At 35.4% G+C, this 20,428-nt stretch overlaps 1 protein-coding gene across 2 annotated transcripts in view; it reads left to right on the forward strand.

The window, feature by feature from the left end:
• The window catches only part of LOC126810601 (neuronal acetylcholine receptor subunit beta-3), a 74,271-nt gene that overhangs the window by 25,496 nt on the left and 28,347 nt on the right, over positions 1–20,428 (forward strand). For both annotated transcript variants that reach the window (XM_050535763.2, XM_050535764.2), the window contains exon 2: positions 18,683–18,828. In XM_050535763.2, the coding sequence (XP_050391720.1) occupies positions 18,750–18,828 (79 nt within the window). In that variant the 5' untranslated portion in view covers positions 18,683–18,749. The remainder of the gene's footprint in view (positions 1–18,682; positions 18,829–20,428) is intronic.

Here is a 20,428-nt window from a genome sequence, read left to right on the forward strand (position 1 = left end):
TAAAAGCCTTGTAATCGTCTAGTATTCCTTTATAAGCTCTGGAGACCTTCTCATTTGGGGATCATTTACAATGTTCAATATGACTATTGCTTCTCAGTTTTGTAGCACCATGGGTCTTTTGTTAGACGTGGAAAGCGGGCCATCCACAGTTCCTACGAATAACCCACGCCCTCGATTCTTACTACATATTTTAGAAAGCATTGTAATCGTCCAGTATTTTCAATTGTCTTCTTTGGTTTCCTTTTTACGTTGTGCGTTTTCTTTTACTATACTAAACAGCAACAAAAACCACGTCAGTACGATTTCAAAATCAGAGAGGCACTTTAATCAAATCATTCTAGAAAACGACTTACTAAATGGATCAAAGCAATTATTTGTGAACAGTATGTTGACACATTAGTGATTAGTTCGTCACAATTCCAAGACATTACGAGAAGGTTTAGAGTCTGTACACAGTCTATACACCAGTATCTGGTGTGTCCACTGCGAGTGTCAATAACAGCAGCGCAGCGTCTGTGCATGGAGTGGACCAGACGATTGATGAACGCCATTGGCACCTGGAACCACACTCTCAGAAAATCCTGGCGCAATCCATCGGCTATGTTTGGTCTCGGTAAGACGTTATTAAGTCACCTCTGAATTTCATCCCAAAGATGTTCAATCGGGTTTGAGTCCGGACTAAGGGCTGGCCAGTGCATAACTTTGACACCGTTCTGTTGTAGAAAGTCCCAAGTAAATCTGACGGTGTGGGCACGGGCGGCGTTGTCATGCTGGAAAACGTTGTTTGGATGACGTGCGAAATGTGCTTTGACGTGGGGTCTGAGAGCTTGATCGATGTAGCGCAATACCGACTCTCATCTGTGAACAAAACAGTTCTCCATTGTCTGTGTCGCCAGTTCTGGTGTTGTTGGGCAAACTGTAGACGTTCACGTCGAGGGCGAGGGGTGAGGATCGGTCCACGGTACGGTCTACGGCAATGGATGTTCTCTCTGGTGAGACATCGGTGCACTGTATCGGTACTGATGGGTCTTCCGTGTTTTCCCACTGGTCTGACGTGCTGTCTCAGATGCCTGTGTGAAGGGATTCGGCAAGTGCCATCGCAAAACATGGCGGTCTTGTCGCCTTGTGACAACCCTTATCATCCGTGGTGTTGGTGGTCCGAAAGCGTTGCTGAAGCCTGTAGATGGTCCGAACATTGACCTGGAAGTGATTGGCAACGGCTTGGGCAGTGTAGCCAGCGTCGAGTCTTCAAAGTGCCTGGTTCCTCTGAGCTGTCGTGAGTCGTGGCATGCTGCTGGAGTTGTAGTGTAAATGATTCAACCAGATATGGGGATGTATTTTATAGGGCTGGTCGCGGTGAACCGCACGTGCAGCATGAGTTATACGAAAATCATGGAGAACACATTACCATCTCAGAAGTTAGGTTGCTGCTTAGTATATATCTTTAAGACGTTTATCTTGCCATTAGTTAAGACTTTAGTCTTACCAGGAATAACAATGCACCAGTTTAGTTCTACATTTTTATGTCAAGCTGGATACATATGATACAATGCATAATATATTACAGTAAAGTCATTCTCTCAATCCCATTCTACCCAGACTCGCTAATAACTCAGACGGTAATCTGTCCGGAACCCAATGATATCTAAAACTTAAATGGCTGGTTTGGGCTTTTTAACAGATTTGCTTACGTCATGACTTAAGATTCTGCAAATAATGAATTTGATTGGATGGTTACAGTGTATGATGCAATTAGTAAATTTCCAATCACGTGTTAAACATGATATTCTTATTCCCACGGAACCAGTTATGCTTACCAAATTATAACTCTTTTTATGTTTAAATCCGTCACTTATTATTTGAGTGCATTAGATATGATTTCTATGTGTGAATGTAATAATTATTTAAAGATATATTATTAATACAATACTATTAATTTAAAGAGCAAAAATTCTACCAATCTTACTACGGTTTACCAAATGATGACATATATTAAAGACGGGTATCGCACTGACGACAATATACATATATCCTTCCGGAACATCTAGTATCACTTCCACTAACAGAGTTAGTCGCAAGCTAACTCGCTAGTGGTGGTTTAACTTCTACGTCCTCAATAATTATGTCGCAGACACTTGACCAGTCGCTCCGAAATAATACCCATATAGGGACGTTTATGTGGACGAAATATTTCTTGTGGTCGTATTAGGAGATCTAGCATTTTTCTATGCTCTCGCCTTTTGTCTCCTGTGTTCTTCGATATTTTGTATATATCTGTGGCTAAGCTTTGTCATAGATAAATTATAATAGGAGTTGAACCTCTTTCAGTCCGACTAATATAAGTGTTGAATTGATGTAATGTTTTATCTGGATTGACAATCTGACAAGCTCTATATGATTTGTTCCAAACGCTGAAGTCGGTTCGCTTACTTATTTTTATTACATTTTTGGCTTGGGAATATAAAATTGATTATATCTCAATTTTGACTTTATCTTTTGACGTAAATATTGTACGGAGACAGAGGTTCATGCATAATATCCGGATAAATCTACAATTTAATGGAGTCTCATCGCGCTCACCCTTGCATTTCATTTTTTTTTCCTCTTATCTCATCTTGTAAACATTTCGTTTTTCACCGGAACCGCCATTCATGACAGGAATCAACCGTTCAAAACCGCTGGAAAGTGGTTGTTCCATACGAAACTTACGCTATCAGTCTACAATTAGCTCCGCTTGAGAACGGACTTTTTAATTTCTGCTTTGACGTCAAGAATATGGCGAAGTATTAATTCCGCTTCCATTTAATAAAACAAAAATTAATTATTTGTTTTGTATTGTGTGTGCAAAATGTAAAACGGATTAGGACCGTGTAACATAATAGTGTACTTATTATTGAATATGGCGGTCATTAAGGGCAGAGATCTATTCTATAAGTATACAGTTCTCTGTGTGCGGAATGGGGGTTGTACTAGACATGGTGAAACTTTAGATCAAATGGGTTTAGCCATTTAAATATCCTATGAGATGGTCTTGCTAAGTTTAGTCCATAGGAAAAAGTCAATGCAGTATATTGTCAAAACACAGTTTCAAAACATTTCTTTCTACATTTAGGAACTGTAGCGAAATTGTAAAGAATGAATAATTAATGAAATAAAAGGAAAGAAAAACACAACCCAGATATAACCTGATTTATTTATTGTAATTTGTATCTGTCAAAACATAATTACACCTGTCACTCAAAACCAAAAATATACATTTTGTATATCGATTTTTCAAACCTAAAAAAGCCAACCAATTTTTAATTCCATGTATTTATATTATTTTAATCACGGTGCATAATAATGTTCTCGAAAACTTTCTTCCGATTTCTGAGTATGCGGTTGTTTTATGTTGTTTTTTGTTGGTTTTATTTTTCTTTTGTTTTGTTTTTGTTTTTGTTTTTCAATTTGAATATTGTTATACCACCTTAGCCGTCTTCATTAGCCCAGTCGGTGCAGAAAAGTAGGACCTTAAACCCCATTTCCTTTATACCACCTTAAGAATAGAATTCAAAGTCCATGCCCAGTCAACAATTATTCAGGTTATAACACTTGGTGTTGAAACATTTTCTTGTTGTTTAATATAGTTACGATAAATTTTAAGTGCGCACACTTTCATAAAAAGAATAGCTTTGGCATCTTTTCCATGCAGGTAAGCCCTCGATTGCTGTCACTGTAATAAGACATGGAAATTAAATATGGATTTATTGCAGTTATATAACTAATATTATAAATTCAAATTTTGGATTAAATCATTACGGATAATTTGTAAACGTGTACACAGGTATAATTTGTGACGATTAACTGTCATTTACTTGAAGTCAAGAAACTTTATATTGTCACGAATCAACCAAATATGGTGATAATTAGATGAGTTAAATTATAAGATATGTTAAACATGGATAAATAAACAATATATGGAACTAAATATAACTGAGTTAACTACTCCTTAATATATTTACTTGAAGTCAAGATACTTTACACTGTCACGACTCAATCAAATATGATATGATGAAATGGTGATGATTAGATGAGTTCAATGATAAGATATGTTAAACATGGATAAATAAACAATATCTAAATAAAACTGAGTTAACTACTCCTTCATATATTTACTTTGAGTCAAGATCCTTTATATTGTCACGAATCAACCAAATATGGTGATAATTAGATGAGTTGAATGAGAAGATATCTTAAACATGGATAAATAAACAATATATGGAACTAAATATAACTGAGTTAACTACTCCTTAATATGAAAACTTGAAAATTACGACACGACCATCGATGAAAAGCATACGACTATCGACTGATAAAGATGGCGACTACTATAAGAATTGTATAATATAGTTAGCTTGTCATATTTGATGTTCGATCAGAAGTGGTTGCCTTATCGTTAAATTGCTCTTTTATGTCATGTGTCATGGAAATGTTAGTCAAGATCGTCAACAATCATCTTCTATAATTGGCCTGGTGGGGCTAATCGAACGCTACATCTTTTACGCCTTCTGGCTTTCTTAGCTTATTCTTTTCACTTCCACTGGCCACTTCTCACGCTAAGATCTTATTGAAAAAACAAAGTATCGAGTGCCAATAATTCAATAAGTCAAATGAAACAACCTTTTTCAATGCCAAAAAAATGCTATCACAATTTGGTGTAAATCTGAAGTAGATCCTTATACATTTCCGGCATGAAGTGTGAATGAGCGAATTTTATTACAAAAATTTCAATTGTGCGCAATTACCTTCATGGACAAATTTAAATTGATTTCTTTTGACTTTGTAACATTCTATATGTATATTTGTGCCATTTATAGCCTTCTTTATCAAGCAATAAGGGAGTGAGTAAGGCATTGACTCGCTATCCAGGCGGTCTCGGTAGGGCCTGGCAAGGAATAACGTCTAGTCTTTTGGATGATGTGAAAAAAACTGAAGTTCCGTATATACATGTTGACGTGCACGTAAAATATCCAGCAACAGTTGGAATTTGAAATAAGATTAGGCCGTAGTGCCACTGTGAAAACAAACTTTCCCCCTAGTCGGTGCAGAAAAGCAGGACGTTAAACCCCATTTCACCAATCAATAAACCGTCATAACAATAAAGAAACTATTCACTTCACTGCAACTTCCAGTCTGATTCCATTATCAAACATTTAAAATAAAGCGGAAGTAAACAGCAATTTACCTCTGCAGGGAAGACTAAAAACAATGCTCATTTTCTGCATGAAGTAAGGTCACTGGGACATAATAAGTCAATGTTCTTCTGCTATTTGTTGACCTAATGCCACAGACACATATGGATCAATGGCGAAATTCTTCGTCGCGTCTGATTTTCAACACGTTCAATCATGATATCGCACTTATTGATATTTGCTGAACTTTGTAAATGCAAACATCAATGTTAAATGCATTTATCGATAAACAAGCCAGGTCTGTTTCATGATCTTTATATCCGCCTCCCAGGCAAATTAAATCTTTAATTAGCGAAGACACAGCATGGCATGCCTTTCTACCTTGTTCACCCCACGCTCCACGATCGAAATGAAATCAAATGAAGTGAGCTTTAACGACCGGGCTAACAGTTTGCTGTGAGGGAAATTTGGCCTGGGCAATGCTGCTACTGCCTACTCTTATTTCGAATTCCAACTGCCAAGGGTTCTTGTACGTGCACGCAGATCGGTTTTTGTCCCATCCGAACGACTAGACACTCTCCTTGTTATGCTTTTTCCGGTAAGATCACAACATCAGTATTGATTTAAATTGACAGACTTTTCAATGTCGAAGACTGGTCATGATATTGAGTTAAAGACTTACCTACTTTAAGTTAATAATTTACTCAAAAGTATTCGCCTTATATTAACTAAAATAACCCTTTATAAAACTTTTGTTGATTTGATGTATCAAATACTTTAAGAAGAAACAATATACAAAGTTTTGTGTTTCTGGATCAAAGAAATTTTTCATAAACAGTGAATGAAAGTTGAGTAATTTCTTATGTCTGAGAATGCTTGGTGAACTCGGGGCCAGTTCCTTTAAATACAAGATTTAAGAATCACTAGCGGTTAGACCCATATAAAAATAGACACTAACAAGTACTTAATCCGTATTTTATATTGGTAGGAAAAGTTGACTTTCATATATGTATTTCTATTCGAATAGTGAAGCAAACTTTTCATGGAAATTCTAATATTTGATATTGATAGAAATAGTTAATTTAATAAATCAAACATATTTTCCTATTTGTATAGGATAGCAACCGTTTTCTTTGAGGATCGGATTAAGCTTGCATTGGGATCCTAGTTGAAAATGTCACTAGGGCCCTTTCATCAACAGTAAAAAGGAAGCATATTCTTGTCCTTGTCCGTCACACTCACACAAATGCAATTTGTACGGCAGTATGGTAAATGATAGGTTTATTTGTCGACACAAACGTGTAAAACATAATAAATGACAAATGGCATATGGTACAAATATTTTAGACCTAATTCGGAGATTACATTTGTGAAAACATACTGTAAACCCTTTTCTTCACATTTTTAACTTCTAGTAGGCCCATGGTTGGATATCAATAGCCAGAAAGTCAGTGCATGGCAGTCAAAAGTTCAGACTAATCCTGCGGGGACAGACTGAGATTACATTTGTTGAAACTAAAAACATAAACCAAACTTATTGATTTCTTATAAGAATAAAGTTAATCAGTTGGGTGATTCCTGTAGATTACACTGTCACAATGATATAGTGTCAAGAATCGCGTTAAAATATAAACACGCTAGGATTTTGTTTGAGAACGCCCCAAGCACCCCTAAGCACCATCTAGGTTGTCTTTAAAGTAGCTAAGTATCTAACTCAATATCTTCCAAAGTCGTCAAAATTGAAAACACGAATTATTTGTCAATTTAAATCAACCATGATGTTGTTATCTTACCGGGAAAAGATGGGCTTCTGATATCCAATATTTTAGACAAAATGCGTTTCAGCGCCATTTGTAACAAAGGACTCGAAGAACGGTGACGTCATATTCTTATTTGGAGAGCATGCGCAATAAATACTATATGTGTAGCCTGGAGGCTGCCATTCGATTGAGACTTCTGGCGTATTTCGTCGAACATAACTGATTTGAAATTACAGTAAAAACGGAAACGATTGAATTTAAATCAGTTTATATACATTCATTTTAGTGTCAATTTCTAGGTCTCAAATATTAGCGATTTAGCTCCTTTAAGCAAACATTCGGAATTTATTAATTATCTGAATAAAGGCTTCTGTGATGACAATTAGGGTCTCTGTATATAATTTGGCTGCGCATTTAAAATAATCTTTAATTTGAGTTCGAAGAAAAGTATACGTTGCCACCACTGGCGTGGCAAATTATCTTCTATTCACACGTAGCTCGTCTATAGGCGACATAGTATCATATCAAAATGACGTTGGCAAAATTTCTTTTTATTCCTGTTTAGCTAAGCTTCTTTGATTTTGATCAAACTAAAGCATTGGGTTTATATTGTCTGATATGGTGTAATATTTCTATTAGTGATGGGATCGACAATTTAAATGTTCGTTTCGTAATATTTACCAGATGTCATTATGATTACTAATGTTATATTGATATTTGGTGTTTACACTTTCGGCGGTTGAACACAAAATCCTCTGTATCTTAACATGATCTGCTCTATCTGCGGAACTTAATGTAGACTTAGGTAAAAACAAATCACCACATCAGGTACTTTTATAAAAAAAAAATCAACGGGGTCTAGTCATTTCAAGCATACCAGTTTACATAAACCGATTCCGATGACCATATAGCAGAGAGAGTGAGAGAGCTTTAGCGTCCACTCGACACAAACTAAGTCATTTCGGGACAAACACAAATCGCTTGCGCGTAGAGGATTTTATAACTGAGAAGAAAACCCGCGCAGAGTTCCACTATCATTTATATTTAGTTGTTCTTCAATTGCACTTAAACGGTCCCTATTTATCTTATAAATTCCGATGGGTTTAGATTATTTAAATATAATCACGCTTTACAAAATAAACTCTTAAATTGGTTTTCTAAACCAAATTTTGTTTTTCAATGTTTTACACTAATGGGAATTTGCATTTATGTTGAAAATCTATACTTTGAAAATTGGTTGTCAGAACCGGTCCTGTTTTATACTTAAAATAATTATTCAAATATCAGACTATTGCTATGTCCGTCTAGCAAAGTTTAAGACTGGTTTAATTAAATTAAAGCTGGTTTAAATGGTCATAATATACTATTAACAAACTCACAGTTGTGTCATCAAGACAGTAAAATTGTTCCCAACACTGTCATTAAAACCGTAATGTACAATTTGGGGCCATCTGTAAGACTGCTGGTGTAATAGTATGTACTTACAAAGGGTCAAATAATATCGATTTCACAATTTTATATTTCGTATTGTCCTTTAAATTTAATGTTTTTCTTCAAATTTTCTTTTATAACAGAATAAATGAAATGGGACAAATTCCCTTTTGAGACTACATAGACATCACCAAAACTTATTCCCAGATAATCCGTTCCTATTTTGTCATCCAGAATTTTCATTTCAAGAATATTTATCAACTAATAAGCCTGAAAGTAACCGAGTTGCTATTAGTTTTTATACTTTTGAGATTAACTACGACATTAGTACCATGATATTTGGAAAAGTGCTTTTGATATAGCATTTCCGGTTTGTGTGTGTGTGTGGGGGGGGGGGGATTATGAGACTAATTTTAACTCAGTTACAACAAAACCCTGTGTATTCAACACAAATACCAACTGATGGCTTCTTTTTTTTTTCTTTTTGACACGACAGATCAGATAATATTTTAAACTAGAGTTTAGCTTGGTTATTGATTTTAAAATATCACTTTACGAATGCTGATATGAGACTACAAAATCTTGTAGACTATCTACAATACCGATTACACTTTCGTAATATACGTGTAGGTTGGAGCGGGAGACCTAGTCGCCAATCACAAATTGAAAGTAGCCGTTTGTATTGTTCTCAAATAACCGGACAGATCAGATAGTGGTAAGAGACTAGAATGAAGGATACCATGAGCTTTTTCAGCAGCAGTTTCCAATACATGTATATACCTAGAGTTGATGCTTGATGATATTGATAGGGTACCGATATATGCCAGGGGGTTGCTTCTTGAAAATATTGATGAAGTATCAATGTGTACTTTGGGTTGTTACTTGAAAATATGATACCAGAATAAAGGATGCCATGAGCTTTTCCAGCAGCAGTTTCCAATTTGTATTTGCTCCAATACATGTATATACCTAGAGTTGATGCTTGATGATATTGATAGGGTACCGATATATGCCAGGGGGTTGCTTCTTGAAAATATTGATGAAGTATCAATGTGTACTTTGGGTTGTTACTTGAAAATATGATACCAGAATGAAGGATGTCATGAGCTTTTCCAGCAGCAGTTTCCAATTTGTATTTGCTCTAATACATGTATATACCTAGAGTTGATGCTTGATGATATTGATAGGGTACCAATATATGCCAGGGGGTTGCTTCTTGAAAATATTGATGAAGTATCAATGTGTACTTTGGGTTGCTACTTGAAAATATTGATGGGTTACCAATGCATACCTGGGGCTGATGCTTGAAATATTGATAAAAACCTAGTGTTGATACTTGAAAATGTTGATGAAAACCTAGGCCTGATGTTGTTTGAAAACATTGATGAATACCTACGAATGCTTGGAAATATTGATGAAAACCTAGGGTTGATGATTGAAAATATTGATGAAAACCTAGGAATATTGATGAAAACCTAGGGATGCTACGTGATAATAATGGTGGAAACCTTTAGACTTGCTACTTGAAAATATTGATGAAAACCCAGGGATACTACATGTACTTGAAAATATTGATGAAAAACACAGGGCTACTACATGAAAATGTTGATGAAAAATATTGATGAAAACCTAGAGCTGCTATTTGAAAATAATCCTAGTTCTGATGCTCGTAAATATTAATAAAGTACCAATATAAAATAATAATGCTCTAGTAATCTACTTTAAATTTTAGTATGAATAAAAGTCACGAGTACTATCACTAATTTATCCCAGCTTGGCGGATATAACGTAAGATTAAATATTCCCTTAAATAATTCAGACACAAAGATGTCAACGTCACATCAGTTACCACCATTTTCTCATCAATTTCTTCAATACGAGCTTATGTTACCCATATACCATCTTATAAATATTTAACGTAGTCGAGATGTGATTTCAGGTAATTTTTCACCACTTTTGATCAGTTCAATTCCCAAGATACTTGTCCATCGTGACCAAGCTTTGATTGAGGTTCATAATTAATTTACACTACGATTGTAGATTTCTTAAAGATACAGTATGAATTAAGAGCTAAATTTGCTATTGCAGGTCTCTCTTTAGATCTTAAATGTTATATAAATATTGATAAGACATTTATTAACACGACAAGATGATATTCACATCTCTAGATTAGAACGGTTCGACCGTTTAATGATTTGATTTCAATATGGAGAAGCGACGCCACGTTTTGAAGATACCAGTACCGTAGTTACGATAATGCACACATCTGGTCAAAACAGTGATGATTTGGCTCAGAATAAGTAATTTAAATGAAATTTTCAGTATATTCATGTTGCATTATCTGTTGTTGAAATAATATTATGGAGTGAACGACCAGCTCTTTATCTAAATCATACATAATACCCCTTTAATTAAGCCAACAAAATATTAACGAGTATAAGGAGAAGTATTAATGAGTAGTATTAATACACGTCTAAGACAAGATTTAATATTTTCAAAAAGAACTCGGATGTCTTAGCTTGAAAACAATAAGAAAGCGGGAAAATGTCATGATATATAACTAGAGAAATGCTGCTTTATTTCTTATGGGCATTGGGTCTGCTAAATCACCACTTTATTTATTCGTATATGGACACAGGACAACCATTAATTCCTCCAGTGACTAATCCCTTGTGCAAAAGTCTCCCGCTTTTCAATTGCGATTTGTGTTAACTTTTTGGTATAGAATCGACGAAAAGGTGTGCAAATACCCTTTCTGCCAGGTTTTGGTGAATATTCATGATTTTGGGACGGAAGGATAAGATAGTTAAGAGGTTGGTTAAGTTGAAATGTAGGGCCGACAGTTTTTTTTTATATAAACAATATTTTTATTCGGGTTGACTGAATGGAATTTTGGAACAGGCTTAGCCTATGTAAAACCCCTCTCCCTAAATAATTTATATATAGTTAAGATAGCAACACATACATAGTATATAAATATAATAAAATGGATGAAAATGTACAGTATATATAGTAGTTAATAATTATACATGCATTTTTTAATAATAAGCAACATTAAAGAGACAAGCCAAAATTATACATATAATAGATGGTAAAATACTATTTGACAAATCTATAAACGTATGGACTTGATAACAAATATTAGTGTTAACATCAAGACTGTAGGTTGTGGAACCGAATAGAAGACAGTTTATATTTTTAAAATCATGTTGTAGTTTGTCTATGGTTTCTGTTCTTGCATTTGAATGTAAGGAACATCAAAGGAGGTATTGATCGGGATCTTCAAATATATGACCGCAGAGGCATGCGGGACTGTCGGCAATATGTCTTAGGAATTTGAGACCCCGCAGGTCAGAGCATCAAAGTCTTAGTTTACAATGAATTATTTGAGGCTTCCGCTGACCGTTATGTTAAACTTATATATCAGATTTGGAGAGATGGTCGGAGAATATGTTCAGAGTTCTAGAGTTCCTTGCAGGGGTACTGAGTTTATTCCACTCTCTTATACTGGGTGTGATAAATGAAGGGAATATTTGTTATTTGGTTCAAGATTTATGAGATTCTTAAGATAAGTAGGGGTTAGGTTATTGATGATTTTGTATAGTACTTTTAATTTATGTCGATTTCGTCTTTCTTTCTGTGTAGAGGGAAACATGGCTAGTACCCTTAACTGCCCCACGAATAGTGTGTAGTGCGTCAAACTGAAGGTATTCGAGATTATTATATAAGTAGTCAAGGCTCCCGTCCCATATAACATCGGCATAATCAAAGTGCGACAGAATGAAGGAAGAATATGGAATATGTAGCGATTTTCTATTTAAAGGAGCGAAGGCAGTTTACTAATTTTCATACTTTACTAATTATACTACCAATTTGACAGTTCCATTTACAATTGCTTTGAAAGATGGGTCCGAGGTGTTCATGTTTAGTTACTTCCTTTGTTCATTAAAAGGGGTGGTTTCACAACTTTGCGTTTAGGAGGGTCAAAGTTTCTGTCTTGAGGGGGGTGGGGTTAAATGTCATTTGCCATGTTCCACCCATGTATCGATGTTAAGTGTGCATGCAGAGGGGTATCATCAGCAAAGAGTCGAATGTTCGATTTTATATTATTCAAAATGTTGTTTATATGTATAATAAAAATAATAATGGTCCCAACACGCTGCCCTGTTGGACACCAGCGGGTATGCCCCTGGGGTCCAAAGATATTCCGTTTATTACGACACATTGTTGTCGATTATCAAGATAGTTTTTGAACCACTACAATAATCCTCCTTCCAGCTTATGACAAGAGTCCGGTCAAAAGCCTCGATGATGTCACAAAAGACGACCCTTTTTATATTTGTGATAAAAGAACAGCACAACAAACCAATGTTCTGTGGGCCTATTAAAGGGCGTATGACTTATTTCTTGGAAACCTTAAAACACTCGAAAATGTTTCAAAATAAAATATTAATGTAATTTGAATGTATGTAAGCTGATTTACATTTTTGCAATTTTCGGTGAAATACGTGAACTGTCCAAATTGAAAAGCAGTTGTTTGCGACTGGTTAATCCGACATGCACGTTTATCTTATTGTCTTATTTTCAATTAGCCACTGTTATTACCTCCGCATTTTAGGTTGTTTCTTACAAATGCCACCCGAGACCACAGAGAACCCGAGGTCGGAGACTGATTTTAAAATATTCACTATGTCTTAAATATTAGATATCAGGATCCCACATTGATACGGTAAGATATCAACATAAATATTTATGGAAATCGATCAATATTGAATTCTAACTCGTGTTTTTAATTTCGAACATTGTGGATAATAATCAGTTAGAGATACACGTCATTTAAAGATACTTTATATAAGAGATAAATCTTCCTATTGGAGTTTTTTTCCTGGCTTCAAATCTTATATAAATTATTATTTAGACTTTTATTCACATGACAAGACTATAATCAGCTCGGATAGCCGAGATTTAAATCAATTTGAACTCCAGCGAGATTTAACGATGAAATGGATAATAGGGTATAAAACTATCTACGCTAAATCTTCAAACAGTCATAACTTCACCCAGAATAAAGTAATTTGAATGAAATTTTAAGTTTATTCATTTGCATTATAAATTTTTGAATTATTATAGCAAGATCGACCAGCTCTTTATCTAAATCTTACATATTGCCTCTTTAGGTGTGTCTTTTGAAGTGCATTTCAAGAAAAGTATATAATTGTTTACATTGATTAAATCTTCGATTTCTCATCAGCTCATCAATTGTTTATATATTTATATGTGTTATGGTGTAGAACAATGGAATTCTCACATTCCCCATGTACGTTTTTAAGACACTACACTCCTTGGCACTATGGACCTTATTACGCTTCAGTAATAAAAGACAATCCCCAACAGATCGCAAATTGCATTTAATATTTTAAAATCTTGTTTAGCCATTTAATAGAAACACCAGCGGGTTCAATAGGTGAATTGTTATATATATGTCGGAGTTCGATTAGTTCTTAGAATGGCTATAACTAACGGCGTGGAACAATCATAACGGAAAATATAAGACATTCTCTTTGATGTATTTAGTTTGTATAACATAGGATATATTGAGTGTAAACACATTGTTTGCCTAATAAGTAATCAGCATACAAGTAAACTCACAGGTGGTTGGTAAAGGGTAGGTTGGGCGTTTCAAGTATGACAATCATTGCCCACAGTCGCTGGTTTTATTCTTATACTATTCGCTTGGGTATTTACATAAAGTTGCTATAGAGTAGGTTGGGCATATCATGTATAGACATAGTTGTCCACATTCGTTGAATTTATTTTATAATACTTAAACGAAGAGGTGAACAATATATTATACATTATTGTGGTCATTATACAAAAATTTTGCCCATTTAGGGTAAATAAAACGCTATCCAAATCCAGCACGAAAAAAAGAACCACCATCCTCCTCCCCTGGACATTGTTTGATAAAATCAAGGAATTTGCATTGTGTCGTTTCTACTTTGCTGAGCAATCACAATAAACCACACCATCTCCCCCTGGGGATATTTTGAGAAACGCAACTCCGTTGTCAATACTCGTACCATTTTTTTCTAATCATAAAATAGATATTAACTTAAATGGAATAGGTGTACATGTACACAGTTATTATACGTCTGAATAATATCCATGTATTGTATGATCAGACGTTACAGCCGAATTACATTTATTATTAATATGTCAATTCAATTCGTCGGCTTATCCTGGCGTAATCGTAACGCAGAAGCCAATCGTAAACAAATTTTTCACTGCTCTTTATGCGAATCATTAAACATTTCTAGCAAACTCGGTATATTATGTTGTACCGTCTATACTATGATTAATACCATCTTGAAGAAGCCATTTTGTCGTCTAGGTGACTTCCCCCTAGCAATAGCCTGGAACTTCTGCGATTTCTGTTGTAGCTGAATAAGGTCGTCTTTCATTTTTCTCATAACTGGATGATGGGTTCTTCATGTCATCCACTGTACTGGATAACCTTTAACATTTCTGGGACTTCTGGAATTTCTGTTGTAGCTTATTAAGAGGGTCGACTTCCAATGTGTCGCACAACTAGATAACAGGTTCTTCATGATTGTCATCAACTTTACTCGATAACCTTCAACATTTAACAATTCTGATTAATGATTGTTAAAGAAGAGGGGGGGGGATAAACACAAACTAGGTCATTCGGAACAAATGTTTCAATAATAATTCGCTTGCGATTATGGGTGTATAGCTTGAAGGAACCGGGGGGCCGAAGGAAACCTCACGAAATTAGGCAGGTGACCTTACTCCTTAACACCTGACTCAATGTCATCTTAGGATCTAAACCCCAACCCCACCCATATGTAGATGTAATATTTACATGAAGATATAACTGTTATTGGAAATTCTCCCGTGTATCTGTTATTGCTCGTCACTTCCGATTGTTGAAACCTTCATTACGCGTCTTTCGTAGCAATGATCTCTATGTTAAAATTATATTTGGAACGTGTTTAACCAGTTCTATCACATATGTGATAATGGCGGGCTCCAGTATTGTCCTTTAAAATGACTTTTGTCTGATTTTCTTATCCATAATTGATATGGGCTGATGCCGTTTCTGCTCTGGCGTTTTATTAACAGAAATACATTTGACGAAGTTGTTGGCGTATCAAATAGAAATTACTATACCCATAAAGAATAATATTTTATTTAGATGGAATTGTCTGAGCTCTTAAAGCATTACACATTCTCTTAGAAACACAATAATGTAACCAGACAAGTGTTGTAATAGGTATAATAGACTTCCTTTGTTACCATTTTAATAAATCTTTTACTTGGAGAGAAAATAGCTATTACCTATACAAATACCTCATGATCTACATGTGTGAGACATTCCTAGATGATCAAGATAAATCTAGTTCTGTGCGGACACCTTTGTATCAGAGCTGTGTAGAAACCGCCAGCAATGTACCCAGGGGTGATGTAGAAAGGGGTGTGTGGCACTTTGAGGGTGTGCCCGACACCTTTGGTCTACAAAGTTTTTCTATTGGGACAGTAGAAAGATATAAGACCCTTGACATAATTTAATTTTCTATGATTACAGTGTAAGTGTTTTGTGGTGGTTTTTTTCGTCGGAGGGTGCGGGGGGGGGGGCAACTAAAGGTCCGCCTTGGGTAGGCACAGTTAAATTATTTTGATGGTGATCTGTGTTGTGTTTTTGTCGGCTGCGTGTGCGGGGGGGGGGGCTCAAGTTTCACCCCACATGGGCGCAAACGCCATTGCTTGGCCACTGTAAAAATATATTTCAAGAGCACATAAAATGGCCAAACAAAATTTTATGTCCTTCTAGCCAATGGTTACTGTATGCACTTTACAGCAAGTTCACATCATTCTGATCCAAATTAAATGCAAATCACAGTTGTTGTTGACAATTCAGAATTTGAATAATTTACAACAGCATTCCGCCCTTTCCGTAATAATTCGTACTTGGTAAATTTATGAAAAAAGGAGCAGTATCTAAAGATAATGCGGCAATAGCAGATTTACTCTAAAATATTATAATCCAGTACTAGACCAGAAAAGCCCGTATAGGTAATGATAAGTACAGCCATCATGTTACTTGAAGCACGCCGTTAATCCACATAAGCTGTATAGTGTAATAAGTTTGCAGTCCCTGTGACGTAACGCGTCAATCAACTGGATTAAGGCTGTAATCGAAAAATTGAGAAGTGTTTTAGAGGGTCTGAAACATAAATGGTCATAATAAATACTAGCTTCAAGTACATACGATTTTGATATGACCATTTTATGTGGTCTTTAAATATTATTATGTTGTTTTTATTGATGTAGGGGGCGGGGGTGGATGGCCGAATTGTTAGCGCGTGCGCGCTGTATCATACGATTTGTCATTGAGTCAACAGGCGTGGTTTCAATGCCCCGGTTGTTCGTGACAAGGAGTATGGTCGCCTGTCCAGTCTCGTGGGTTTTCTCCGGGTCCTCCGGTTTCCTCCCACTACTAAAGAACCCTACGCGCAAGCGAATTATTGAAATAAAATTAAACCATATGTAAGTCACGAAATGACCTAGTTTGTGTCGAGTGGACATTAAACCCCATTTCCCTCTCTCTCTCTCTATTGATGTAGATTTAATACTGTTTAAACAGAAATTTATAACATCTCAGCATTTGTATTCCATACAAATTTTCCATACAAATGGTTTAAATCTGAAATATCTTTAATATCTAACCCTGTATTCCATACAAATGGTTGAAATTCTATAATTATACTGTAATTATAGGTCAATTATTCTCTTCGAGGATGTTACTGCTAGTGTATATAATTTATCTAATACAATAACAACCCATACAATTAGCTTTTTTGTACCTTTGTACTTATAAGCAACCCTCGTTTAACATATTTTATTCAAATGATTGTTGCTGGCTAGGATTTAAAAAGTTTTAATGCCATGTCTGTCGGGATGAGTTATGGAAGACAATGAAGAAAACTATAATTTCTGGTTCAAACTATGTAATTTGTTTTTATTTCTTGACCTTTATTTTTTACACATCATTTTGGTGCACAAAGGTCATTGTTAATGTATATGTAGACGACCAAGGCACGCGAAACTGAGGATGAAATATTTGCAATAAAGAGTTGATTAGTCTTACATAATATTTTGGTGAAATAATGGCATTCTGAATGTGCTGCTTAGTCTTCCATAACATTTGCATTACAACAACATAACAACATCAATCTGATTAAAATACAGATCTATATTTCGTTTCGTTTTTTTATACTTTCGATGGCCTACACTACATGAAGGTCACGTCAGGGGTCAAAAGACCGACTTATGACCCTATGATGTCAGACATTTGATTAACCAATCAGCATTGATGTTACTAGTGGATTACCCACAGTTCCGTGCAAAACACGCCGAAAGCTCGTCGTGACAGACCGTTGGCTTATCCCTGACACCATTCAGAACACGAGTTCAATTACAACTCTTCCAGATCCAAGTGTAGTAAAGAAAAGTAAAACGAAATTTTTAACTATAAAAACGAAACGAAATAGGATTTGTGTTTTAACCAGATTATAACAACATGAATCGTTGATTTAACAGTTGTGTTATAAGGTAAAATCATTTACGCCCATAGACAATGATATAGAACAAGAAAGAAAGAGCGGATTCGTATTCCTTATCATTACACATGGTGAAGTATGTTCTCGTAATATATCAGTTGTACGTTCAAACAATATAAAACGCAATATATTCTTATTTATGGGAAACAGTGGAGGCACAGTCAGTCAGGCGCTGGCCCATTAATCAGGATGTGTGGGGTTCGATTCCAGAGTTGACCGAGAAAGTTTCCGGGGATTTTCAAACGTGGTTTCCGCTTGTTGTACGACAGAGGGTCTTGTAAGAATAGGCATCTAATCGTTGGGATGGGACAAAATTCGAAATAACGGTCGGAATTCGAAATAAGAGTAGGCCGTATAGTGCACTGTATGACATATGCCCGTCTTCGTTAACCCGGTCGGTGGAGAAAGTAGGACGTTAAACCCTCAATGGCATGTCAGTATTTTTTTTAATTAGATATAGGATGCCAGTAGTCTATGAAATGGCAATGTTATGATTGTTGCCAATAGAAAGCTATAAAGAAGTCTATTGTTTGAAACAACAAACCAAATAAAATCAGACGGGTCGTCTTTTTTATAATATAATTGATTAAGTTTTCTCCACGTTGTGCTTGGCATTGTTTTGATGTTTTGGTTATTTATTTACTAATCAATATATTTATCAATATTTTATATTTTACAGGAATCAGTAGGGGGTAGGTGTTATATGTTGGTGAATCGCTGAGATTGGAGTATAATTGTTTTGGTCGATGTCTCTGATATCAACTATGGATATCGTACAGACTCTGATTTCCTTCTTCACCTTATTACAAGTGGTACTCGCCTTAGGTATAGTATATTTATCTAATCTACATATTACGAAATACAAACCCCTTGTCAATGGCGAGGAACAGAACAGTGTCTAGTCGTTAGGATGGGGCGAAAAACCGAGCTCGCGTTTTACAGACTGGCGTGCACGTAACAGAACCCTTGACATTTGGAATTCGAAATAAGAGTATGTCGTAGCACCGCTGTCTTGGCAAAATTTTCCCTCAAAGCACACTGCATGGCGTATGCCGGTCTTCATTAGCCCAGTTAGTGCGAAAGCGTAGGACGTTAAACCCCATTTCATTTCATTTCACAATATACAAATAGAAAATGAATGTAAACCTACTACTTTTCTGTACCAATTTGGGGCCATTGTAAATGAAATAGTGTATCTTTGGCAAATTTAATAATAAAAAAAATAGTTGGGACTCCAATACGCGATTTCTGCGTTTCTGCTATTGTCTCTAGGCGTGACTAAAGCGCAAATAGCCCTGAGAGGTCAAATTAATGTTATAAGTTTTCTGTATCATTGATATTGCGGGCAAGCTGAGCGTTGGTGGTGTAACTTTATTTTGAGTTTCAATAAAAATCTATTAAATGGTTAGCTCGTGACAAAAATCGTCATACAGGTGTACTTTGGACTTATTATTATTAAAGCATGTCAACTTCTTCAAAACAAATCGACTGAAGCTTCTATTTGTCATTAACAATTCGATCTTTAGAGAAATATATGTTTTTGAAATATATGAAATAATATCGAGTCATCCTACCACATGCTTTATCGTATATAAAATATACTATTAGCTGCTATATTTAATTGAATAAGCTCTAGCATAGACACTAGCTGATGTTCACCCTATAAACAGATAGTGATTCACTAATACTGATGTATACTAAAAGTATTATTACTAGAAATAGGGTTTAACGTCCACTCGACACAAACTAGGTCATTTATGGTACTAACATATTATGGTACAATTTTATTTCAATAATTCGCTTGTGCGTAGGGGTCTTTAGCAGTGAGAGGAGATGGATGACCCTACTCATTGTCACGCCACTTGACTCAATGACACGCGTTAGACCACCCAATCACCCAGATACATAAAACTTTAATTTATAAATCAATTTAATAGACCGGGATAATCCGGAATTCAGCTATATGTCGTTTTATCGATATAAACTGTTTGATATAGGCAAATCAAAGTAGGTAAATGGATTATCTATATCAGTGAACTCTGTGTATCTCTTTAAAGATCTTCAGTTATTGACCCCAGATATCAAATATCTTCTTATTTTTATTGGGCCAGGATCTAAAACGTTTTTCTATAAAGGTTGTATATGAGAATAATTGTCTAAAATAAGATTTGAAATTGTTCTAATAGAGTCCATCCATTCTGCTTTGGGTAAATAGCGTGATAGATAGTCGATAATTTAGTTTGTATATTCGATAAATATGTGTGTGTTACATGATGAATTCCCGCCTCTTTCGTTTACTCATGCTGCCAATATCCAACTCATTTTATAAATGTCAACACATTGGTTTGATTTGTTTAAAAGATTGGATGAAAAACACCGCCATGGTTAAATAATGTCTTCGTCATTCACAGTTGACTGCTCCTCC

This window comes from Patella vulgata, chromosome 2, assembly GCF_932274485.2.
Source record: "Patella vulgata chromosome 2, xgPatVulg1.2, whole genome shotgun sequence".
In the NCBI taxonomy this organism is placed as follows: Eukaryota; Metazoa; Mollusca; class Gastropoda; family Patellidae; genus Patella; species Patella vulgata.